We start from the raw sequence: 27,434 nt of genomic DNA, 5'->3' as shown, positions 1-27,434 counted from the left end.
ATATATTGAACACAGGAAGAGTGATTGTTCAAATGCCTCAATCCATGCTTTATTAATCTAATAATGTCCTCAGGATCCCAACGCGAGTGATATGTAGGGGGTTGTAGTATATTCCTAAAGTAATCATTTTATGTTGGGTCTCGAAACTTTCTAAGCAGGTCTCCTTGGACAATTTACATCTATCTTCCAGGGCCTACCAATCCAGTTCTTCTTCGTTATGTTGTGGGTCAAAAAAAGTGACTGTTCATGCTACCATTCTCTGTATACATTCCGTATCCCCTGTTAGTCCTATCTGGTAGGTGTCCCACACACTTCAGTAATATCCTACGATTGGTCACATGAATGATTTATAAGCAGTCCCCTTTGTGGACTGGTTGCGTTTCCTCTGTGTTTTATCATTAAACCAAAGTCTACCACCTGCTTTACTCATGACTGAACATATCTGTGCAAAATGTTACATCCTGATATTTTTATGAATTGACTGATTCTAACTTTGACTCATTGATATTATAGTCGTAAGGCACTACTTTCTTCGTTTTGTAGAATGTATAATTTTAATCTGTTTTCACTATCTCTAAGTATCAAATAACACGAAAAACAAATATATTTTTTCTTCTTCAGTAGAGCTGACTTTCTTACTGTTACAAAAATGTTATTTAATGAAAGTTATTCATCAGTTTATGTTCTTATCCATAAACAGTGCAGAGCTTTCCTCTGCCCAGGTATTGTAAAAGCTATATCATTTTTCATTCTTGAACATTTAGCTTATCTTGTTGAAGAACATTCCATGGGAAAAAATAACAAAGTCTTCATGACACATAAATTGACCAAGGTCCAAAAAATTATTATTAAAATATATCTGCGTAAAAAGGCAGCTAAAACATACTTCGTAAGTATTGCATGTTACACAATTAAAGATTATTTAGAGGGTTCAGGGAAGTGGTTAATAATGAAGGGGGACAGCTACAACACACCATCACATTGCAATACATGCATACAATATAATCTTTTTTGTAGAAAATCATGTGCCAAGATCTATAACGTATGATAGTAGTGCCTTATCAGTCTCCTGAGCTCAACATAAGACTCATTGTGGAGGGATTGTGACACAATTTTTCAGACAGACTGAAGTGAGTATATGAAGATGTGCATGGGATGCATGACATGTTTGCATTCCTGAGGTCAGTGTTCCAAACAGGCTGCAGGGAGTGCAAGGGACAGTGGTGACCAGCATGTGTCTATAGAGTATGCAGTGATGTGATGCGAAATGGTTTTATATTTTGCAAACTGTGTATGATTGAAAGAGTCATCTATAAAGGGACTGGCCAAATGAGACACTGTAGCTGTTAAGACACTGATCTCATGTATGAGAGGATGAAATTTGCTCTTCTTGGCCATCCTGATTTAGGTTTTCCATGGTTTTCCTAAATCATTTCAAGCAAGTGCTGGGATGGTTCCTTCAACAAGGTAACAGCTGACCAGCTGTCCTATCCTTTTAAAGATATACTTCTTTGTTATATGTGGGAATCTATTTTGAGCTATCTAGTTTCATTGTATTATGATGACATTTCCTATAGCATTGTGAGTTGATTCTTGGATGAATAAATAGATAAATAAACATCTGCACTGTGTTAAGGAAACAAAATGAATGCACGAAATCCGCTACCATATTGTGAGTGAATGCAGAATAGATTAACATCTGACTGATGTTACGTTCCGTTGATAGGCGTCTGAAACACATTGCAGACTGTTTTGACATCTTGTTCCATCACAACCTATTCTATTGAGTGCGAGTCGACCTTCAAGGCCCATCCAAATGCATCAATCTGTCTGCGCAGTTACCTGCACAAAAATACATGTTTGCAACAGATCACCACAATTAAGATGTGTTCACACCACTCAAGTTCCAATCCACCCCTCACATCATCGGCCAGTGCAGAAAAGAATTTTCAATGTCAAGAGACTATGTTTTTGTAACCCTCAAGTTTATTTCATTCAAAACTGAAGGAAACAGAAAAGAAATGCGAAAAACAGTAAGACAGTTTAAAATACTTTATAGTCTGGACGGTGGCTGCTTGAGTGAAAGCAGTTTTCGCACTTCATGGGTTGCAGGGGGAACCTAATGTAGTTATTTGAAAATGGATTTGGGCATGTATAATAATCGTTTGACGCTCACAACTGCTAGTGTAATACAGAAAATACTTGTATGCAGATAGCAATACCTCCACATGAGTGGCTGACAGTGATGATAAGATTCCTGGCAACAAGAAGAAGCTACAAAGATCTAGAACTTTCTGTTGCAGTTTCGAAACAAGCACTGAGTGAAATCATACCCAACACATGCGAAGCTATTTACACTGTCCTGGAGGATTTCATGAAGGTAACTTAAGTACTATACCTCAATTATGACAAATTGCAGATAATATTTTTATGGTTCTAGATATGTTTGAAACACAGTATAGTCTTAGAAATTATATACATAGCCAATGAGCTATAGACAGTTTAGTTTGGTTCAATATCAGGATTTTAAATTTCCTGCCTGATGTGTACCAGGGACAGACTTCTGCATCCATATATAAAACTCCTTTATCAATTATACACAGGGAGTCCTTGTTTATCTGGAAAGTTTTACTTCTAGTGTTGTGGCAGTGAATTCTACCATTCAGCTCTAAATTACTCCTACTATGAACCAAATATTAAGAAGTAAAACAAATGTAATTATCCTTATGTCCCTTGAGGCACAGTTTCAAGATCTTTGATTATATTTTATGTGTTATATTCTATATATGTTTATTTATTAGCCATTCAGCATGTTTACCATTCAAATTGGCTATGTTAAAATGCATTTTACATATTCATAAAAGTATAGTTATTACTAATTTTTACATTATACATTATGCATGGAGATTTATATTAGTAATTTTTACATTTTACACACATCATCATTTTGCATATACACATAAATACATATAATACTTACTAATAAGAAGATTTCAAAATAATCATTATATAGTTTACATTCAAGAATTAATTATACAGTGTTACACATTTATTTAATGATAGTCACATTATTTTGTTGTTTATATATTCCTTCCAAATTAATTCCAAGATTTAGAGAGAGTGAGAGTTTTGACTGATTTTGGCAGTTTATTATAGAACTTATTGAGTAGTATGCTTTATTTTTAAACCATGTATTAATATCTCCTTAAATTTAGAGAGAGTGAGGGTTTTGACTGATTGTGGTAGTTTATTATGTAACTTTAGACTTAGGTGTTTGTGTCAGTGACAGCCTAGAATATGTTACATCAAGCGTGCAGTTGTTTCTAGTGCTGTGTGGATGTCAATTCATTCTCTGTGTAAATTGCTGTATATTTTCTTTTACATATATTAAGCAGTTATAGATATAGAGACTTGGGAGGGTCTTTATGTTTAATAGCCTGAAGTGCTCCTTACAGGTTTCTCCTGGACCCAATCCTTGTATACACCTAATTGTTTTTTTGCCATTTAAATACACAGTTTGTGCCTGTTGAATTATCCCATAACAGTATTCCATATTGTAACTGTGACTGAAAGAATGCATAGTAGCAAAGCATCAATAAACTTCTACTGACAATACTATAGTTCATACAGCAGGAATATCACACTTGCAAGTTTGCCTGCCAGATAGCTTGTATGGTCATGCCATGACAGCCTTTGGTCTACTTTTAAACCTAATAGCTTGACACTGTGTTCTCTTCTTTCCATACCTTCAGATCATAATACATTTCCTTTGTTTTTGTGTTGTTTATACATAACTCATTAGCAATACACCGCACCCTACATTTTTCAAAAAGTTCATTATTTTTGTTTACCGCCTCTTGCATATTCTCACCTGTGGAGATCGTGGTCATATCATCAGCATATAAGACATTTTTGCAGGCTGTATAGTTTGAGAAGACATTAACATAGACAATAAAGGGGAAGAGTCCAAGAACAGACCCCTGTGGAATTCCTCTCTTAATTTTCATTAGTTCTGAACTTTCATCGTTCACATAGACTAACTGTTGCCTGTTATTTAGGTATGATTTAATCGTCCACTTAACACAAGATTCTGGCTGTACTCTCTCTTTAAAAAACAGAGTCTACTTTCTTTTGCTTCACTGTCTGACAAGATTATGTCATAGGACAGTACAGATTGAAAGTATGTTAGCAGTCCCTGGCGCACATTTCAGTAAGCAGTGTGCGACCAATTATTTTTTTACCATTTCCCTATTTGCTGTAGGCTCAACGACTTGTAATTTCTCTACTAAAGAATTTTAAGCATGAGCAATCTTATCAAATTTGCTGTATTCTCTGCTTTTTATTTGTTTTGTACATATATGACTTCTACATGTTGTATTGGTCTTCAGTCTGAAGACTGGTTAGATGCAGCCCTCCATGCTACTCTTCATCTCTGAGTAACTACTACAACTACTTCTGAATCTGCTTCTTGTGCAACAAATTTCTTTTGTCCCCAGTTCTATTCAGTATCTCATCATTAGTTATGTGATCTACCCATCTAATCATCAACATTCTACTGTAGCACCACATTTCAAAAGCTTCTCTTATCTTCTTCTCTAAACTTTTCACTGTCCATATTTCGTTTCCATATACACTTCATACAAACACTTTCGAATTAGATAGATTAGATATTTCAGAAAAGACTTCCTGACACTGAAATCTGCACTCAACAGTATCAATTTTTTCTTCGTCAGAAACACTTTTCCTGCCATTGCCAGTCTACATTTTATATCCTTTCTACTTCGACCATCATCAGTTAATTTGCTACCCAAATAGAAGCTTCTATTCTCTTCTTGTCTAAACTTTTCATTGCCCATATTTCATTTCCATATATGGCTACACCTCACACAAACACTTTCAGAAAAGACTTCCTGACACTGAAAACTGCAGTCGACAGTAACAAATTTTTCTTCTTCGGAAACAATTTAAGTGTCTCATTCCCTAAACTAATTCCCTCAGCATCACCTGATTTAATTCGACTACATTCCATCATCCCTGTTTTGCTTTTGCTGATATTAATTTTGTATCCTCCTTTCAAGGTACTGTCCATTCCATTCACCTGCTCCTCCATTACTTTGCTGTGTCAGTATACAGCCTGAATAATATCAGCGATAGGCTACAACCCTGTCTCACTCCCTTCTCAACCACTGTTTCCTTTTCATGCCCTTCGACTCACATAACTGCCATATTGTTTCTGTACAAGTTCTAAACAGCCTTTCGCTCTCTGTATTTTACCTCCAGAATGACACAGTCACAAGCTTTCTCAAGGTCTACAAATGCTATAAACCTAGGTTTGCCTTTCTGTAACCTACCTTCTATGAGAAGTCATTGGCTCAGTATTCCCTCATGTGTTTTTACATTTCTCTGGAATCCAAACTAATCTTTCCCAGGTGGCATCTACCAGTTTACCCATTGTTCTGTAAAGAATTTTGTAACCATGATTAATTAAATTGATAGTTCGTGAATTTCCACACCTGTCAGCTACTACTTCCTTTGGAATTGGAATTGTTATATTCTTCTTGAAGTCTGAGGATATTTCGTCTGTCTCATACATCTTGCTCACTAGATGGAAAAGTTTTATCATGGCTTGCTCTCCTCAGGTTATCACTAGTTCTGACAGAATTTTGTTTACTACTGGGGACTTGTTTCGACTTCAGTCTTCCAGTACTCTATCAAATTCCCATTTCCCTCAACTACATCTCGTTTGTATAGACCTATATACTCTTTCCACCCTCCAGCTTTCCCTTCTTTGCTTGGGACTGGTTTACCACCTGCGCTCTTAATATTCATACAAGTAGGTCTCTTCCCTCTAGAGGTTTCCTTAATTTTCCTGTATGCGGCATCTGTCTTTCCCCTAGTGATATATGCTTCTACATCCATACATTTGTTCTCTAGTCGTTCCTGTCGGTCTCATTTTTCAGATCTCTGTATTCCCTTTCGCCTGCTTCATTTACATTATTTTTATACTTTCTCTTTTCATCAATTAAATTCAGTATTTCTTGTATTACTCAAGGGTTTTTACTACCCTCTTCTTTTTACCTACTTGATCTTCTTCTGACTTCACTATATCATCTCTTAAAGGTACACATTCTTCTTCTACTTTATTCCTTTCCCCTGTTCGTGTCAGTTGTTTCCTTACGCTCCCTCTGAAACTGTCTACGGTCTCTGGTTTTTTCACTTTATCCAGGTCTCATCTCTTTAAATCCCTACCTTTTTGCAGTTTCTTTAGTTTTAATCTACAGTTCATAACCAATAAATTGTGGTCAGAGTCCACATCTGTCCTTGGAAATGTCTTACAATTTAAAAATCTGGTTCCGAAATCTCTGTTTTACCATTATAAATCAATCTGAAACTTTCTGATGTCTCCAGGTCTCTTTCACGTATGCAAACTTCTTTTATGATTCTTAAATCAAGTGTTTGCTATGATTAATTATGCTCTGTGCAAAATTCTTCACATGGGTTCCTCTTTGATTCCTTTCCCCCAGTCGATAAATTCAGCTACGAACTCTCTAGACCAGTGACGTGTACCTGCCATTTTAAAATTCAATACGCACACGCAGACGACAAACACTAGAGTAGACTGAACAAACAGCTGACTGAAACACGTTTCGAGCACCAGAGTTGCGGCGATGTCTGCGCAGGTGTCATTTGTGACCCAAAGATTTCAGAAATTTCGTTTGAGTCTCCAACTACCAGGTTCGCAGGCATCTCATATCTGCGCAAATATCCTCTTCACAGATAGCGATCCGTCCGTGCAGATGTTACATGCGCAGACTTTTTGCGCAGATGGACTTTGCGTGTTGAGGCGGTTTTACATCCGCGGTTGAGGAACTTTTTGACTACAAAATTTTTTAAACAATGTGCTGAATTAATATATAATAATTTGGCAAGTATTTATCTGATTGCTTCTTCCGTATCAATATTCTATGTTTAATTTTTTATTTCGCTCATATGACTGGTAGATCTTGTTGTCGCCATCGATTTTATTTTCCTACGTTTCGAACATTCAGTGTCAAAGAGATCACAATGTACATATTTGTTTGTAGCTGCTTGTTTGTTCTAGGCCAGAGTGTAGTCTTCGCTTTTGAAATGCTTTTGTTTTCACGTAAAATATTAAAGAAAATGAAATTGTTTATGTCATTTGGCTTTAATTTGCCACTATGACGTGAATGTGGTGTAATTTTTCTCAGAACTAACTATAAGGTAATTATCAGTAACCTTTATGACTGGGGGCGCCAATATGTTGTGTTGTCATAAACTTGTTATGGTGCTGGGAATGTCACTCTCAGTTGTGGTGGAGTGTTAATCGATGGTGGTACATAGTACATAGTGTGTGGTGTAATGCAACTGGAAGAACTGGATATTGCCGTGGAGAATGAGAGCGCAGCGATAGAGTTTGCTGTACAGCGAAAGTTATTACCAGGAAAGAAAACTCTCTGTCCAGCATGTAACATAGGAAATGTGGGGTGGTACAAGAAATCGAATGATGGTTTGAAGGTGCCATTTTCCTTACGATGTTCCAGACGAAGATGTCGTAAGAAGTGGTCAGTTACCAAAAACACTTGGTTTTTTGGTTCTCATCTAACACTGCGACAAAATTTTATGCTTATTTATTTCTGGATTCGTGGAGATAGCATTGGAGAAGCATCAGAAAATCTGAAATTGAGCAAGACCACGGTTATGGACTACTATCAGTTCTGTAGGGAAGTGTGTTTCGTTATTGTCAGTAATCGCACAAAACCTGTAGGAGGGCCAGACCACGTCGTTGTAATAAGTGAGTTTCAGGTAGATAGGGTTTTTCCAGCCCAAGTGAAGAGAGTTTGTTTTTTAGAAGGTTACGACAAGACAACAGAGGAATGCTTTTTGATTGAGCTTCATGATACGGATGAAGACATTGTAGTTCAACTGATTAAAAAGTTTGTTAGGGCAGGATCATCCGTGATAACCGATGCGTGGGAATCTTTCAACAGACTGAACAGCGAGCATTTTCAGAATTCATTTTCGGATCATCCGATAAAATTCTTCGAATCTATTAATCCTGATAGAGAAACGAACCAAAAACGATGCATGTTCCGGAAAACGAATCGCTTTGTTGAAACTGAAAGTCTGGAGATTAAAAGCCAAGACCTGTTATTGTTTCAATATTTGTACTTCCACCCTATTGAGTACCTGAGCACAGGAGAAAAATTCGACAGATTTTTAGAAGACATTTCCCTAGTTTACCCAGGTCCTTTCAAACAACCATTGACCGCTGTAATTTACTAGAGGTAAGATGTAAATTTGATTGCGCAGTATTCTAATTAAGAACATATTTCACCAAATTGTTGTTTGCTTCAAATGAACTGAAGAAGCCATTAATCTTTGTGCAATCATTTCACTAAAAGCATCATTAACTAACTTGATGTCTTCGACTACAGCAGAGCAGTGAATCGGTAATTAACTTATAATTGTGTTAAATAAATTACAAAGCTGCATTGTGACGACATTTTGCGTTAGAAACAATTAGAAAATTACCGAAAATTAATCATTGTGCAATGTTATCCGGTACTTCATATAGAATTTTAGCCAACTTTTTTTCATTCCTAGAGTGTATAATATCATCAAATTGGAGTTTTGAGCTCAGTTCCCGTGCTGGCAGAAGAATGATAATGAATTAGGAATGGGTCCACCTTTTTGCGATTACACAAATAATTGTGTTATCGCCAAAACCACAGTTGTAGCATCCTCAGTGTTTTTTTATTCTTTTCTTTTTATTTCACACACCCAGTCAGATAAAAGGAAAATAATAAAAAAAGATGCACTGAGGATGCCTCAACTGTGGTGAAACATGTTTGGCTTGTAAAACAAAATAGTAATTTGTGTACTTGGTAGAAGGTGGACCCATCCTTAATTCGTTACAGTGTGTAATATTATTTGTTTTTCCCCATTGAAGAAATAAGTGTACCATTTTGCCTCTCTCAAGTGGCAATCCTAGGTACACACTTCTAAGCTTAGCTGGGAATGGAATTAGTTAAGGTATACCTGAGGGTTGGTTTTTTGTTTACCCTGTGCCTTCATAATTGTCGCAAAGCAGTAAGAGTTCACTGAAATCTATGTTGACACTTAAGAAGTGAGAGCTTGACATAGTCATGACGGCATAACACAGGCATCCACGTTACAGCAAAATGTTTGACAATATTATTAATTCATTTACTGGATGATGTCTAAAATTACAGAAATGAGCTGTCTTCAGCATGTACAATGACATTATGCCATTTGTTTTGAATGTACACTTCAGTGTATAAATAATATTTGAATAGTTGGCTGTAGGTTAATAAGTTGGCAGAAACTTTTATCCCACATCTTAATGGTACTGATCTCTATATTTTCCTTACTATCTAATCCATACTACCCATATGCTTCTGATATTACTGACACACACAGATTTTATATGTAGCATTTGGAGTGATAAATTCTTAACAACTGCACTTGAAATTCAATGCAGTATTACAGTGTTTGACTAGTGTGTGATATAGGACACCCCACCCCCATGCAAAAATATAAAGGCTGTAGCGAAAGACTGCGCTGTAGCATAGCCCAAGATCCAAGTCATGTTGAAATGTGATAATTTGGTAGTGAGTTGACGAAGCTAACAAATGTGAATGCCAAATAAATGATGTGGTAAGAGATTGACCTGTAACATAGCTTGATGTTTACATTTGCACCATATTTAACCCACTTTTTGTCGTAAAAATGGTTTGCAAGGTAAATTCAGAAGATGAAGATTAAATAATGAACAAGGCTTTGAGTAATTTGATGTATATTATTTACTTATACATACACAACAAAAAGTCAAGAGGGGGTCAACTACCTTCTGAACTAACAATGACTTAGAGCTGTCCTAAAGATCCATCTGTCACCAGACACTATCATATTGTAACCTTCAAGAGGCATAGGGATGGAGAAAGGAAAGTTGCATCCTTTCATAGACAGCTGCAGTAGGAGTATAGATAGCAAAGTCAAAGATCTTTTAGCTTGTTTATATATATATATATATATATATATATATATATATATATATATATATATATATATACACACACACACACACACACACACACACACACACACACACACACACACACACACTGAGATTTTTAAAAACTATAACAAGACAGGTAATTGTGTCCTGCAACATGCCCCAGACATCTGAAACTGTACCTTCAGAATGGTATCTATCGTTCCCCTGTCTATATTAATACATTTTCATTTAACTTCCAGATCTGTATAATAAAACGGTATGGCAGCCACACAAAATGTGCCAGTTTCTGAAATAATTAGAAATAAAAGTTCAGGGGATGATGAACCTAAGAAGAAATCTCGTGAAGATTGGAGGAAAGCAAAAGAGCTTGAAGAAGCAAGAAAGGTAAGTTCACAGTAATAAGTTTGAGGAGAAAATGTTGATGAACAAGATTTGGTATTAAATATTTGACCCTGCTACTATTTAAAGTTAGTGTGTCAGCTAGTTGCTGACATTTTTATAAAAATAATGAAAAGATCTTTTGTTATTTGCATATATTAATAAGTAGTTTCTCAATAGGCAGGAACAGCACCAGCAGCAGTTGATGAAGAAGGAAAAGATATCAATCCTCACATTCCTCAATACATATCACAAGCACCATGGTATTTTGGATCAAAAGGACCTACACTAAAACATCAACGGCCTCAGCCAGAGAGGGAGAAGCAATTTGCCCGTGTTGATGATTGGTACAAGAGAGGTGTTTCTGTGAGTGGCTTAAAAATTTTTTCACTTTGCCAATAGCATTTTTTGTTACTGTCATTGTTTAATTACTGTAAAATATTTCGTGTCTGTGTTACTATAGGCACCTGCAGTAAACAGTTGCCCTATCATTGGTATATTTCTAAACATTTTCTTGTTTTATGATGCTAGAGTTAGTTATAAGTTGCACCTTGCAAATACTCGGTGAGCTTCTTATCTTGACCGTTGAGGTGTTGTCAGTTTCTTTTCTTGTATCTTGATTAAAGAATTTGATTTTGTTTTTCTCTTTAATATTGATAGAACCAAACTATCATCTAGTTGTGAACTGTGCATGAAGTATTTACAATACAAATGAATGTAAGTCAGAATTCCCAGTTTGTTAAAGAAGGAAATATTTTCAAAATAAAATGGTGAAATGTTTTCTGAAAATATAGGAAAATAGTGCATTTTACAACTTACATTAATTATGACAATTTTATGTACCATATCACGACTTCTTGTGACCATAGCACAACAAACTGTACAAAAGGGGGACTGGTTTGGAAGGCTCTTTAATGTGCTGTATCTTTGAAACTGAATATTTTTGAAATATAAATATGAAATCCACTAAATATGGCATAGCTTTGGAAACCGCAAAATCAAAATTAAGTTGCAAGATGTGTTTGTCTAATAAAATCAGAACACAGGACACATCATGTAATCAGCCAATCACATCACATTTTTAGTGTACAAACGGGTCGACAGAAGTGTCCGATCCAACGCGTCGGCTTTGACCCGTGACGTAAGGGTGTTGTCGTGTGTGACGTCATGACGGCGCGGAGTTTGGTTTGAGTGTGGCTGTCTCCAGTTCTGTTTTATCTTATTTTATTTACTTTTCTGATCTGTTCGTTCTATCTCGTGAGATTTTTTTTTTTTTAATTCAAAAACACTTATTACTTATTTTAATTATCTGTTTCCTCGAATTTCTGTTTTAGTTTATTATATTTATCTTTCTGATCTGTTCGTTCTATCCCATGAGATTAGTGTTTTTTTTTTTTTTTTTTTTTTTTTTTTTTTTAAAAAGAAAATCAGCTACTGAAGCATCTTTATTTTCCTTGGGTTGCAGGGGTTACGACCCCTGGGGAGGTGGGTGGGTATTCATGCATGGCTGTCTTCACTTACACGTTGTAGCTATGCAAGGCGTCTAAATTTGTTTATATTTAGTTTGCCCCCCACCCAAAAAACCCCATTTCCCGTGCTTGTCCCGTTAGTGTCATTAGGCTTCTTGTGGAAAGTGTGTATGTTTGTTTTTGTTTCCACCATATTTGTGACGTCATGGGTCAAAGCAGACGGGTGGGATCGGACGCTTCCGTATTTCCGTACAAACACACGAATGATGAAAAAGCATTAAGCATTAGACAAGAATAAAGTAGATGATGCAAAGAAATGTACAGTGTGTACAGTAACACACAGAGAGATGTCATCACATATCTTTAATGTGAGGAAAGTGAAAGCAATGGTATCCTCAAAAGGCATGAAATTGTGGTCGCTGGTAGTGCTTTGCAGCATTCTTCAAAAGAATTACTGGATAACAGTTCCGCTGGAGAGGTAAAGTTTATGGAACATGTACTCTGTTTGTTACCAAACAGAATGTTTGGTCTTTCTGCTGTATCATGGGATGGCACCTCCAACATCCCATCATGGGGTGTGTGTGTGTGTGTGTGTGTGTGTGTGTGTGTGTGTGAACAGAATGGTCTTTCAAATGTACAAAGTTCAGAATATGATTCACTCTAAGGTGCCAAAAGCCTTCATTGTTTTGAAGCGAAGCAGTTGCTAACAGTACTAATCCCCTTTGATTATTTGTACCAAGAGAAAGTCCAAAATTCATCTGGCTCAAGGCAGATTTTTTACTCTTGGGCTTTGCTGTGTTTGCTTTTCCCCAAATTTTGCCTTATCTGTTTAAACAGTTTCTAATCTTGTAAGTGCTCGGAATTGTTTATCGCCCCCCTTGATACACCCTTCATGACAGAGGGAAGACCAGTCAGTCATCATACTCTTAAATGTGCCAAAATTTGTGACAAGTCTCTCCATCTTCAGCCAAAACATAGAGACCCGCATGGCACAGAAGTTGGAGACTATTCAGACTGTCATTTGCAAATCACTGAATCAAGTACCGATGCATGGACTCTACTTGAATATTCAGTGGACCTGACAATGTGATTACACTTCTGTCTTCTGTATGCAGCAGCAAAGGGAAGAGTCCTCATTCAGTAAAATGTTACATGATGCATGGCATTCTTGACAAAGTCAATTACTTCTGGCAGTACATTGTGCTCCTCAAATCCAGTATTTGTCACAACCTAAATTATTTGCAAAGACATAACTTTGCTTATTGGTATTCTGTGTGTACAGTGTGATTATAATTAAAGTTGAAAATACTGTAAACAAAGAAGCACTGCTCATAATGACATCAAATGTGAACAAAATGTCAAAGAAGGAAACAAAGGAAAAAAAAAAAATCTTTCCCACTGCCTGGTGCTGTAAGAGTCATAATGTAAATGGGTGTGACTACAAGCAATAGTTGAATTGTAATACGATGGCAATGATGCAGATTGCGTGTTAAACCAAGCATACTGTGCAATCGCTTTCAACAGTTGTGGTACTGTTAGGTAAGCCAATTGACCAAACTAAGGTCGTACCACATCAAATGGAAAAAAATCGGGTTTTAATCATCCTGAGACAAAGAACCGCATAAAAACAATGAAATTGACTTTTGTCACGAGACAGGTGCAAGAAATGTTCAATGTGATGTCTACAGTTCTTTGCCACAAGTTGAAATTGGGGGAAGTAGCATGTTCCACAACAGATCGGAGTGTCTCAAGGGTCATGTTCAGAAAGTGTTGTGTAATGTGTGCCCACATCCAGAAGTCAGACAGATTAAGATCAGGTGATCTGGACAGCCAGCCTGTAGGGATATGATGGCTGATAATTCTAGTGTTTCCAAAATGCTGTCTTGCATACAAATGATCCTACCCACATATCCACACTGTAGAAGGGTTGGCTGATGTTGGTGCACTTCGACTTTCAAAGCATGTACCAGTGATGGTACAAGAACAGGGCCCATAACCTTGAAAAAACATGGCCCTACAATAAATGGTACTGTCGACTGGCTCCACGCAGTTACCTTTGCAGAATGAAGCCATCCCAGTTGATGTCCAAAGGAATTTTTCATTACCATGGTCTGCAGTCCTGTGTATTAACATGTGATTGGAGACGGAAGTAGGCTGCTTCTGTCCATAGAATGTCGTATGATCGTACATTGTCCAGTTGCATCCAAGTAGAAATTCTTGAACAAATGTTTGTCTTACTGGAAGTTGGGCATTAAGGAACTCCTGAACATGGGTAATTTTGTGTGGATAGCAGTGCAGGATGTTAAGTAGAATTTTATGCACTGTGCTCAGACAAGTCCAAAGTTCGAGCAGTTTATCATGCACAGTATGTTAGATCACCACTGCTCTAACCCCTTGCTCTCCAACCCTAGGGATGCTGTGGCCATATCTTCCACTGATAACAGATGAATTGTTTTCTCCCACTGCCACATTCCACTTCAAAATCTGCCTTTTCAAACAATGGAAAGTCTAGGTTGGAATACTGGCTCTAGCTATAAGTAAGGTACGTTGTTACTCACACTAGAGATGACACATTGAGTTAAAGACAGGTACACCAAAGAGACAGTGGTACACTGAGCTTTTGACCAAATCCTCCTCCAGAAAAGTGCGTGCTTACACACACACACACACACACACACACACACACACACACACACACACACACAGAGAGAGAGAGAGAGAGAGAGAGAGAGAGAGAGAGAGAGAGAGAGCTTTTAGTTGTGCCTGTCTACAACTCAACGTGTCACCTTATGGTGAGCAGCAATCTGTCCTTTTCATAATACTGTTGAACTTGTCTTTCAAAATTTCATAGTCATTTGCTCCACACCTTTGCCAGATAACAGAGGAGTGCCTTTCTCATACCCTTGAGTGCTCTGTACTTCTGCAGAGAACTGGCGCACAGTCATCATTCTTGTACAAGAGCTTTATCAGCAGCTCATGATACTGCATTGACACAGTCATTCCCAGTGTCTCGGTCGTGAACTGAGGAACAGCCATGTATCCTGCATCATTTATTTTGTATGTTCTACTGCTTGCTGCACCATCTAGCGATTCTATTTTTGTTAAACTTTTCCATAATGTTTCTCCCTTCTCCAGGAATTTTCCATTCAAATTTGAAGTCATTCTGAGCAGTGTGTGTGTGTGTGTGTGTGTGTGTGTGTGTGTGTGTGTTTTTTTTTTTTTTTTTTTTTTAACAGTGTTTTGAAACTGGAAGTTCAATCATTACGTATACTAACTTGTAGATGTGCAACATAAAAGTGGTGTTGTAATTGGCTGATTAGATCATATCTTATGAGTAACCAGGTTTTTCCAGCAATTCAAGCTGTCCTCTTGTTTCTGAGCCCAACCACACAATCTGAAATCTCAACCCATTTGACAAAAAGACTGCGAAGAATGCAAATGTAACTGCTAAACTCCCAGCAATTTAAACTGTGCTAAGATGTCAAAACCTAACCATACCTTTGGAAATCACGATATGGGAGAAAAAAGGGGAAGAAAACCAAATATTTCTCACAAATAAGAATAGAAATGTCATTGCATCATTTGCAGCAACTTAGACTGGAACCACATCCCTGAAAGAGAAAAAAGCGGCCAATATTGATGAGAACCAAAATTATTTGTGAATGCATAGCACTGCTTATCCTTATACTGTATATATACACACACACACATTGTTGTTGCTGTGCTCACTGTCACTGACTGATGGCAGCAATCAAGCAGCTGCCATTTTAATTGCATGTCTTTAGGAAGCTAACATGCCATATTTGGTGGATATCATGTTTGTACTTGCATATTTCAAATACATTTGTTTCTGTGGTGAGTGCATTAAAGATCTCACGAAACTGCATTGTTTGCAGTATGGTTTGTTCTATTACAGTGGCAGGAAAAAAGGGGGGGGGGAGAAAGAGAGAGAGAGAGAGAGAGACGGATACTTGCAGTTTACAGAATCATGTAAAGTTACCCAGTTTGGACATTGTAAGCATGCATGCAAAGTTTTTTTATGCAGTTCCTTGTGAACTTTGAGCAAGGAATATTTAGCTCTCGTATGCTCGGTGAACTGACTTCGCTGGGTGTCTTTGGAAGGACCCTCCAATCTCTTGTTTCTTTCCATCACGTGAATTTTCAACAGGAACCTGACTGACTGTTTAGACTCGTGGTGGCTAAGAACTTGTCATAACAAGCCTTAATCGTCTTAACATCTGGTGGCTTGCTTTGAAGATCACTTCAGAATATTTTTTGGGCAGCAACACATGATTTCATTTCTGCATACCATACCACACTATCTTGAGGTGTAGTCATTTCTTGTGATTAAGTTGTACCCAAAACAAAACAAAAGGAATATTTTACAAATAATCCACATAAAACTTATTGAGTTGCTTCAAGTGATGCTGCAAACCATAAGTATCTATGTGTCAGTTTTTTTTAAAAAAAAATTGCTTGTGGAAAGCGGAGAGGTTTCATGTGAACATCCTGTATTTCAAAAATACTGTAAAAAATATCGACCAGAACAGCAGAATTGCTAAATTTGTAAGGCTTTTTTTTATCCTTGTACTTAATTGTAGCAAAATGTGAAATATATTTCATGTGTAAAATCCCTAATCATTCCAGACAAATGCTGCAATAAAATACAGAAAGGGAGCATGTGAAAACTGTGGTGCAATGACACATAAGAAAAAGGACTGTATGGAGAGGCCACGGAGAGTTGGTGCCAAGTTTACAGGTAAACTGTTATTAATAGGATTACCAGATTTCAGAATGCTAAAAAAGGGGTCAGTTTCCGTATTTTAGGATGAGAAAAAGAGGATACTTTCTATTACTTAGATCTATTACATAAGGAACAAAAATTAAAAACATTACACATATGTCAAATACCTACAACACTTAAGAACTCATGTATTTCGCATTTGACTAAATCTTTTGAAAAAGTTCCTTTCTTGACACACAAATTTTAAAAAAGTTATTGCAGTCCAAATTTCACCTTTGCAATCCCTTTTACGGTCTATTTTTCTCCTTTGTCCACTGTGGCCGTATTATGGAGAACAACCTCTCGGCACAAGAATTATGGGCTAGCAATGTGAAGAACTGTGCAATTTTAATTAACTCACTAAACTGTTTCTCGATACTACACGACTAAACGTACTTGAACCATTTTTTGTGGGCTGGTTATGATTTTCCATCATAGGTGGCAGTGAATTTTTTTAAACTTGAAAACTGGTTGAAACCTTTTTTGTCATCAGTTTTAATGTTTTTGTTCAACAAAAATTTGATTGATTCTTCCACATATGTCCACAATATATCTGAAAAATCAAGCCACTTAAAACAAGAAAATTCACAAAATGGTTCCATCTACATATTCAGGTAGTCCAAACATCCTTCATAGAGGATACCAACATAGCATTTAAGGATATGGGATACTTATAAATCGTGAAAAAATCAAATTTTTTTTTATGACTGTATTAAATTCTATAGTCTTTCCTGATTATATTGATATATACATTATAGGGTTTCAAGTGAGAAATGACCTTTATGTACCAAACTTTGAAGTTACGGTCATTTATGCCACCACGCCCCCTTTATTTCTGTTACAGAAACCAGTATTATTTCGGAAAAAACTGTGGACTTTAGATTTCCAGTGATTACATGTATGATACGTTGTATATGTTGACAACAGTGCAGGTTTCTAGTGTCTTTAAATGGGTATCTTTGCTAGCATTTACTTTTGTTACGCTGAGGCTGTTTGTTCATGTGTTACTGAATGTTTGTCGTACTTGTATATTTGTGGAAGTACATATCCTTTCGTGTGCAATAAATATGAACTATGCCACACATCAAGATATTCAATAAAAGGAAATTCTGTGGTAACCAGTACACAAACAAAGCAAACCACACTGTTGAAAGTAACCTATGTATCAGTTCTTCAGGAAAGAAGCTCCCAATGGGCACGCCTCCTGGTAATTCAAATTTTTGTCTTACAAGTGGAAGGCCTCAGACACGGCCAACCGATTCAGCTCAAATTTGGCAGGTCGCTTGTGTACAACCTAAAACGAAGGACTCTAAGATATTTTGGGTCAACACCCCCGCAATTTTGAAAAAATCACCCCTAAAAGTTATGAAGAGCAATCGACTCAAAATTGGCGGGATCGTTAGATAATTGTAAATAGAGCATTTATCATCATCAGGTATGGGACCCAAAAATGCATACTATTCCAGAAATCGAGGAAAGAAACTTTTACAACTGTCGCTTCTGTACCCACATGGTAAAAGCATTTTGCTGACAGCACCAATAGTGCAACAGCTAAGGTAACTGGCTGGGAATGGGAGAATTCGGTTTTGAATCTCGAAGAAACCTAGCGGATGTTATTCTTTTCGTTTGTATTTTTCCATATCTCAATTGACAGGAATAGGAGGGTTAATAAGGTAAGTAAATCAATAAGGAATATTAATAATAAGGTAGGCAGATAAATTTCTCAAACCTCTTGGGGTAGGAAACAACTAATATGTTACTCCAGGTAACTTTACAATGGCTCTTCCAGTCACCGTTACGTGTCCTCACTTTTCGTCGAACAACTAGATGGATAGTACTTGTCATATAAAAATTTTGAAACAAATATACTCACGGCACCGAGAACATCTAATGAATGCAATCTTTTGAAAGCTGCAGTGTTCCTTCCGAAGAGTCGGCGGAAAACAAACGTGGTTTACATTTAAAATACGTCTTTTTCGGGAATTAATTTTGATGCGTACCATGCATACAATATCATTGCCTGAAAAATTGGTGCTGAAAGTTGGTTATGAATTATGCTGTAAACAGTTATTGCATCCGTGCGGTTGTGCAATTCCCACTGGGTTTCCAGAAGCGCACTGCAGTTCTGAAGCCTGGAAATAGTTTTTAACCTGGCGATAGAAATAAACATTGCACAGGTGTGCAGTTTGGCGGTATTACTTTTAATGTGCACATCGGCTGACCCTCGCCATCAATAAACATTGTGTCATATATTGTAGTATTACTTTGTCCACTCCAGGAATCCAATACTAGGCAAAACTTGTTATCAGAAACGTATGGTTTTAAAACATTCTCAAGAAATGTTCTGTAAATCGCATTTGTCAGTTTGGAGCAGGTAATGTAAACATTTTTCAACGAGTCGGTTAAACGATTGACCTCTTCTATAACCCAACGACCAAATGTAACAATCGTTTCTTGTAAACACAGGAAAACCTTAGGCAACACTTTTCCAGGGGCTGTAATGGCATATTGCGCCATGTACGAATGTGTTAGTATGTTTTTACTACCAACTGCGACAAGGGTTCGTTTTTCTCCCTTATGCGATAACGTGCGTCGAACGTTCACACGATACTCGCATCGTGTTTGATCGGTGTTGATCACCTAATCACAATTAAAACCGGTCATAAATGACACCGTTTGCATGTTGAAAAGAGCCGCCACTTCCTGTATATCTTCTATATTTTGTACCTCCTTATGAGAGACGTATTTAGTGATGTGCCGTTGACGAATTTTATACTCCGATTTGAAATTTCTTGCCCAAGATAATGATGCAACAAACGTCAAATCCTCGTTGGCCGTATACTGAAGAGATGCACCTGCAGCCCACTCCTGAAGTATTCTCGTTGTTACATTCTCGTTATGACAATGAGATTCGACAAATCGGTCGTATGTCCACTTATTTATCGCCTGGTATTTGTCGTATCTTGTCCCTCCTTTAACGATATCACTTTCCCACAATTTAAAGTCTTTCTTCCTTTTCAGGGCTGTTGTTGCTCCATTCTTTTGCTGTTTTTGTAAGTTCCAATTTGGATTATTCCTGGCTAGCGCTACTGCCTTAACTTTTACATCAAGGGGTATAGTGCTGTAGTTAAATCGTTTAGTAACCGGTTCGTAATACTCATCGGGAACAGATGAAGCACATATTCACAGTGATGTGGAGGTTTCCAAAGTGTTATGACCATTTTGCGATTCACTAGTCGGGATATCTTCCACTGAATCACCTTCTGCTTCGTCTTCATGGTACAGTACTCAAGTATCAAGAAAAGTCATTTTGTTCGTCAGCTCCAAAAAAATCTCTCAGTGATACCCGCTCCTATCAGTCTGGATCGCCGAGAAACAGACCTGGCTGCTTCAGGTAGTACATTGGTAATGCATCTGTATTGCAACACTTTAACAAACCAAAACACAGCGACGGTAACTTCCCCTTGCTGTCGTCTGTGATAGGCTCCCAACTATATATTACAGAGTTAGTCGAAGGGTGTACATCCTCCATTATTCAGATTATGCCCCTGAAAGATATGACAACAAATTATAACTAGTTACTACGGCATAAACAGATGAGCTAATTACTACAAACTACATACAGTACTCGTCATATGTTACTTACGGAATAACACTGTATTCATTCACAAAACTTATTTTGTTCAGCACATTAATGATGGAAAAATCACTACATGTATCCGCAAGGTTCACGGCAGCCTCATGACGGAAAATAACTCTTTCCGATTGGCTGCTATAAGCCTCGTGCTGGACACCTTCTTCCAGATTCACAACTATGATACGACGGAGAGGCAACCGGGACAACATAACTCTCCCCGCGTGCATTCTGTCCCGTGCCTTGCTGTAAACAAGCGTCGCACTGTTGGCTATCTGTGATCCCCCGTGAGGAATTCGAAGCACTCTTTCTCGTAGTTGTTTTCATGTGACAAGGCTTAAAAGTTTAATACTTTACTAACTCACGGCGTTTGGGAAATTAGTTTGCCTACCTTATTATTGTCATTCTTTATTGATTTTACCTTATTAACCCTCTTATCACTATCAATTAAGATACGGAAAAATACAAACGAAAAGAACAAGATCCGCTAGGTTTTTTTCGAGATTCGAACCCGGGTTCTCTGACGCCCAGCCAGTTACCTTGGCCGTTGCGCTATCGGTGAAAAGCTCTGTTTACAATTATCTATCGATCCCTCCAATTTTGAGTCCATTGCTTGTCATAACCTATAGGGGTGATTTTCTCAAAATTGTGGGGGTGTTGACCCAAAATATCTTAGTCCTTTGTTTAAGTTTGTACACAAGCAACCTGCCAAATTTGAGCCCTTCCCTTGTTAACAATGATGCTGTTTGTAGGGGATTTGTTGTTGTTGATGTTGGCATTTTATCTTTGATAAAGGATGTAGCGGAACATAAACAATGTGATGGTATGGGCTGTCTGGAAATAAATTATAAAAATTAAAATGTAAGATATGATATTTTTTATCCTTGTACTATACATACTAAGTGGAATTCAATAGGTCTAGTACCTCAGCCATCATGTGATGCATATCTGGTAAAAATTTGGTCTCCTTCAAATGTATAACATTGGCTTAAATGGTACCTCAATTTGAGGAAGCATTTTGGGAAAAAAATTGCATCAATTTCTTTGTAATTTTTTTTTTAAATAACCCTAAGCAGGTTCAAAAATGTTCTAAATACTTTTAATTTGTGTAGAAAGTGTGCTGCATTACGTGATATCAACAAAAAAAATCTGTAAAACGTATACACTACTGGCCATTAAAATTGCTACACACGAAGATGACGTGCTACAGACACGAAATTTAACAGTCGGGAAGAAGATGCTGTGATATGCAAATGATTAGCTTTTCAGAGTATTCACACAAGGTTGGCGCCGGTGACGACACCTACAACGTGCTGACATGAGGAAAGTTTCCAACCGATTTCTCATACACAAACAGCAGTTGACCGGTGTTGCCGGGTGAAACGTTGTTGTGAATCCTCGTGTAAGGAGGAGAAATGTGTACCATCACGTTTCCGACTTTGATAAAGGTCGGATTGTAGCCTATCGCGGTTGCAGTTTATCGTGTCGCGACATTGCTGCTCACGTTGGTCGAGAACCAATTACTGTTAGCAGAATATGGGATCGGTGGGTTCAGGAGGGTAATACGGAACGCCGTGCTGGATCCCAATGGCCTCGTATCACTAGCAGTCAAGATGACAGGCATCTTACCTGCATGGCTGTAACAGATCGTGCAGCCACGTGTCGATCCCTGAGTCAAAAGATGGGGACGTTTGCAAGACAACAACCATCTGACGTTTGCAGCAGCATGGACTATCAGCTCAGAGACCATGGCTGCGGTTACCCTTGACGCTGCATCGAAGACATGAGCGCCTGCGATGGTGTTCTCAACGACGAACCTGGGTGCACGAATGGCAAAACGTCATTTTTTCGGATGAATCCAGGTTCTGTTTACAGCATCATGATGGTCGCATCTGTGTTTGGCGACATCGCGATGAACGCACATTGGAAGTGTGTATTCGTCATCGCCATACTGGTGTATCACCCGGCGTGATGGTATGGGGTGCCATTGGTTACACGTCTCAATCACCTCTTGTTCGCATTGACGGCACTTTGAACAGTGGACGTTAAATTTCAGGTGTGTTAAGACTCATGGCTCTACCCTTCATTCAATCCCAGCGAAACCCTACATTTCAGCAGGATAATGCACGACTGCATGTAGCAGGTCCTGTACGGGTCTTTCTGGATACAGAAAATGTTCAGCTGCTGCCCTGGCCAGCACATTCTCCAGATCTCTCACCAATTGAAAACGTCTGGTCAATGGTGGCCGAGCAACTGGCTCATCACAATACGCCAGTCACTACTCTTGATGAACTGTGGTATCGTGTTGAAGCTGCATGGGCAGCTGTACCTGTACGCGCCATCCAAGCTCTGTTTGACTCAATGCCCAGGCGTATCAAGGCCGTTATTACAGCCAGAGGCGGTTGTTCTGTGTACTGATTTCTCAGGATCTATGCACCGAAATTGCATGAAAATGTAATCACATTCAGTTCTAGTGTAATATATTTGTCCAATGAATACCCATTTATCATCTGGATTTCTTCTTGGTGTAGCAATTTTAATAGCCAGTAGTGTACATTATAAACAGTGCCTAAAAGAAATAGGTGTTGATTTTTACATAATATTGAGCCGGAAAAGTACCCTGTATCCTTAAAAATCCTTTATCTTCGAAGCATAACCATAATTTTTCCATTCGAAATAATTTTTCTTCCACATTCAAGGATATAAAATTTTCATCTTTTCTGTGTTGAATGCCACGAAGGGAGTCCAATAAATCTATAAAGGAGTTTTCTTCCATTTCTAAGTTACCAATATAATTATGAAAAATGCCAGCTAAAGATTGGATATGACATAGATATGTCATTGATAAGACCCATAAAAAGGTTTTTAAGGGCTGTTGGAGGTTTGTTTTGTAGCAGAAAGAAGAATTTCAGAGTGTGAAACATCTGTGTTCTCTGAATAGTTGGAAATAGTGACAGCCATTGCGTCTTGCTGTGGCTGAGAAGTTGTTGGTACTCTATTTTGACAATATCACAGAATTTCTTTAGAGACTCAAAACCAACAGTATATATTTCAAAATGGTTATATATCTTCATTATTAATCCCTGTAAATCAATTTAAAGGAGGTCAGTTCTGTGCTGAATACAGTTACGGCATTCCACTCCAACCAATACCATATTAAGTTCCCCTTCAGGCTAGCAAGTACATTAACTACATCACGTATTTTAATACCGCCGAACATTGTGTTGCAATTATCAGCACCAAACGCCACACATTTGTCCTTAATTTTAAACTGTTAAGCATATCAGTGATACATGTTGAAATATTTTCTGCAGTTTCATTTGGTCTACTTTCTATATTAAGAAGTTTAATTTGCAGTCTTCCATTCCTGTGATCAAAGAAATGAATTATAATGAGGATCATTTTAATATTCCATTGGTTGCTAGCATCTGTTATAGATACATAGATCCCTGGGCAACAAACCTGACGTTCTGCTTCACATTGAACTCTTCCAGGACGAAAGTTCAGACATTTTTCTCGGAGTTTATTTGTAAATCCACAATTTGTTTTTGATATGATGAGAAATTACCTTAAACGAAAGTGAAACAAAGAATCGTCAAAATCCATTGTTCAGCTACCGCATGAAAAATTTTTTACTTACAAAACAACTATATTTCTGTGCCGTAAGCTATATTTTGAAAATGACAAAACTTACCTAATAAGATGAATATGGAATATGGAAAGTAAAGATGCAGCTGAAGGATCAAAAAGTTTGCCAAAAACACATGCATGACACAAAAACAAAGAGCATGTAGACCTCACATATATCCTTTGACCATAGATATATTTATTACCTGTGGTTGAAGCGACTGTCTCAAAGCTAAAAAGGTGGAAACTTAATCTGTACGCATTATAAATGAATATTGTCTGTTTTCTGAGTGCAACAGATCAATTTTAAGCTAATAACAAATTATGTAATTCAATGAACGAAGTAAAAAGTACATAAATTGCTGACGATAGGGGAGGAAAACAAAACTGAAAAGAACTTCATTCCCAAAACTCAAAAATGTGGACATTAGCATAAATTATTAAAATGTATGTGGACACTACATTAAACATATAAAATGAGGACATGTCTCGTAAATGCTGATGTCTGATAACCCTTGTCATTAATGAAAATTTGTTATCAAATTTTAGGTGTATCTCCTAAATTTTTTAAATTAATTACAGGCGTTAATTCCATTCAAGTAAGTTCTATTAATAGCTTCGTTTTAACCATTCATAAATTCCAGAATTTATTCTTACCACTTTTCAGTGTCAATAAATCTTTAAGTTTCAGACTGTGAACTACCAGGAGAAAGTGAGTTTCCAGCACATCTCCTTTACTCACTTAATTTTTTTTTCCTGAATTGTTCTAGCTTCATTGTTTTCTGGTGTAGTGCATTTCATATCTTATACATGGTTATACTTCCTTATTTTCATATCTCTACAAACTTAACAAGACAAATAGTACAAAATGAAATACTCTGTTGTTGTTGTTGTTGTTGTTTGTTGCTGCTGCTGCTGCTGCTGCTGTGGTGGTGGTGGTGGTGGTGGTGGTGGTGGTGGTGATCTTCAGTCTAGAGGCTGGTTTGATGCAGCTCTCTGTGCTACTCTATCTTGTGCAAGCCTCTTCATCTCAGAATAACTACTGCAACTTACGTCCTTCTGAATCTGCTTAGCGTATTCATCTCTTGGTCTCCCTCTACAAATTTTACCCTCCATACTTCCCTCCAATACTAAATTGATAATCCCTTGATGCCTCAGAATGTGTCCTACCCACCGTTCCCTTCTTTTCAAGTTGTGCCAAAAATTATTCTTCTCCCCAATTCTATTCAGTACCTCCTCATTAGTTGCGTGGTCTACCCATCTAATCTTCGGCATTCTTCTGTAGCACCACATTTCAGAAGCTTCCATTCTCTTCTTGTTTAAACTGTTTATTGTCCATGTTTCACATCCATAGATGGCTACACTCCATACAAATGTTTTTTGAAAAGTCTTAACTCTGTTCCCAATGTTAACAAATTTCTCTTCGTCAGAAATTCTTTCCTCGCCATAGCCAGTCTACATTTTACATTCTCTCTACTCCGGCCGTCATTACTTATTTTGCTCCCCAAATAATAAAATTAATTTACTACATTAAGTGCCCCTTTTCGTAATATAATACCCTTGGTATCGCCTGATTTAATTAGACTATGGTCTTTATGAAGTGTATGTAAATTTATGCTTTGCAAAGTATGCAGTGTAATTAGCGTATTAGTTAAATGTTGTTCATTGAAGAATATTCATAAGAAAATAAGTGGATGAGTAAAAAACTGATTTTAGTTGAAATAAAAAATTCTAATTTTTCGCATGGATTAGCATTATTTTTACACCCTTCCAATCTCCAGTAAACCCATAACAAGGGTCTTCAGTGGAGAACATCCAAGAATACTCTGGTGCTAGAGGGTAGATACTTTTAAGATAAAAAATCTCTAAGCAAATACCACACCTCCAAAAGCAATTTGCATTTACTCAGACATACAAAAGGTTTTTTTTTAAACAATAACAAGATAATTATTATTTTTCCTGTTCTTGAATAAAAATGTCGATATGTGGGGACAGTAGAGTGTAATATTACCTCGATCATGATAAAAAAAGGTACCGAGTTAAATTGGTATTTGATGTCAGGATAACCAATGATTTATATGATAGGTAACACTAAAGCTAGCTTCATTATGTGTGTGCGTAAACTGTTAATATCAAAAAAATAAGTTGTCAGTGGTGATAGTTTGAGCTAAAAAAGTTTCATTTAGAAAGTAAATTTATTTCCCCAGTGTGCAAGTGAACTGTGATCTAACTGTAATTTGTAATCACTATCAATAAGAAAATGTTGAGGTCAGTTCATAGATTTAATGTCAGTGTCATGGGTTCTCTAAAGTGAATCTTTCACTCTTAATGGTGCCTGTGATTTTGAAACTACTTGAAAGATTAAAACAATGTGTTTTAACTGTGTCAGAACCGAAGGACCCTATCCTAAGCATCTAGGATTGAATCTCGGACAAGCGAACAGTTTGAACTTCTCAGAAATGGCAGTCTTCCTAGCAGTTGCATTCATGCTTTTAATGGAATAGTGATGCCAAGTACATGAAGTGTTCTTGGCAAGAATTGGCATTGGCACTGACATTGGCAATCACATAACTATTTTGAGTGTGTTTATGTATGCAATTGTGTCAACTGTTGCGGGCGATCTGAATTGTTATATTATTGTTAAAAACAGGTTCACAGAGACCACTTGTAAATCTCGTGATTGGTTACTGGTTTTGACAAATCTGTGCTGTAATCATTGGATTTTGTATCGCCACAGATCATGAACTCCTGTTAATAAGTTAAAAGATCCGATGATGACAGCACAGATGTGTAGAAACTAGTAACCAATAACAGGTTTTGCAAGCGATCTTGGCAAACCTGATTTTTAAGAATAATTCTGAATTTAAATGAAAATCAGCTTTCTGTGCTACCAAAAAATATTTAAATGTTGAAATTTCCAAATATCTTCACAGGAAAAGATTTGTTATGTCCTAATTTGCTGGTTTACGGTTTAGCTTACATTAATAGATAATATATATATCAATAATATAATATATTAATTCTCAAGAAGTAATGAGAATTTTGTAATTTCACATGTTTTATTAGTTAAATTCATTCAGTTTTATCTAGGTAATGTTTTGATGGTATTGGCTATTACTTATTTTGTATAAAAGTGGCTCAGAGATTGTGTATTAAATTTTGGTGTAAGAATGTTATAAATTGTAGAAAATATGGCTTTTTATGAGTCTGCTATGAATGAAACAAAGGATCACAAGTTGTATCAACTCTTCAGAGAAATCTGTGAAGATTATCCTGAATACCACAGTGCATCATTAACTATTGAAATTATAAAAAAAAGTGAAAGAAATGATTATGAACAACTGCCAAGTGAAAGAAATGATTATGAACAACTGCCAAATCATAATCAGAGAAGCCAATGATGTTGGCATATCAGTTGTGTGCGCGCGCGCGATACACACACACACACACACACACACACACACACACACACACACACACACA

At 37.1% G+C, this 27,434-nt stretch overlaps 1 protein-coding gene across 4 annotated transcripts in view; it reads left to right on the top strand.

The window, feature by feature from the left end:
• Positions 1-7,097: 7,097 nt before the first annotated feature.
• LOC124606653 (pre-mRNA-splicing factor SLU7) overlaps positions 7,098-27,434 on the top strand; it is a 74,144-nt gene continuing 53,807 nt past the window's right edge. Inside the window, exons 1-4 of one of the 4 annotated variants that reach the window (XM_047138659.1) lie at positions 7,098-7,242; positions 10,300-10,444; positions 10,619-10,804; positions 16,555-16,666. In XM_047138659.1, coding sequence (XP_046994615.1) covers positions 10,319-10,444; positions 10,619-10,804; positions 16,555-16,666 — 424 coding nt within the window. In that variant the 5' untranslated portion in view covers positions 7,098-7,242; positions 10,300-10,318. Of the gene's footprint in view, positions 7,243-7,348; positions 8,307-8,452; positions 8,472-10,299; positions 10,445-10,618; positions 10,805-16,554; positions 16,667-27,434 lie in introns of those variants that run through there. The other 3 variants (XM_047138667.1, XM_047138675.1, XM_047138684.1) reach the window with 3 other exon arrangements.

This window comes from Schistocerca americana, chromosome 1 (assembly GCF_021461395.2).
Source record: "Schistocerca americana isolate TAMUIC-IGC-003095 chromosome 1, iqSchAmer2.1, whole genome shotgun sequence".
NCBI lineage: Eukaryota > Metazoa > Arthropoda > Insecta > Orthoptera > Acrididae > Schistocerca > Schistocerca americana.
This window is presented reverse-complemented; position numbering and strand designations above follow the sequence as displayed.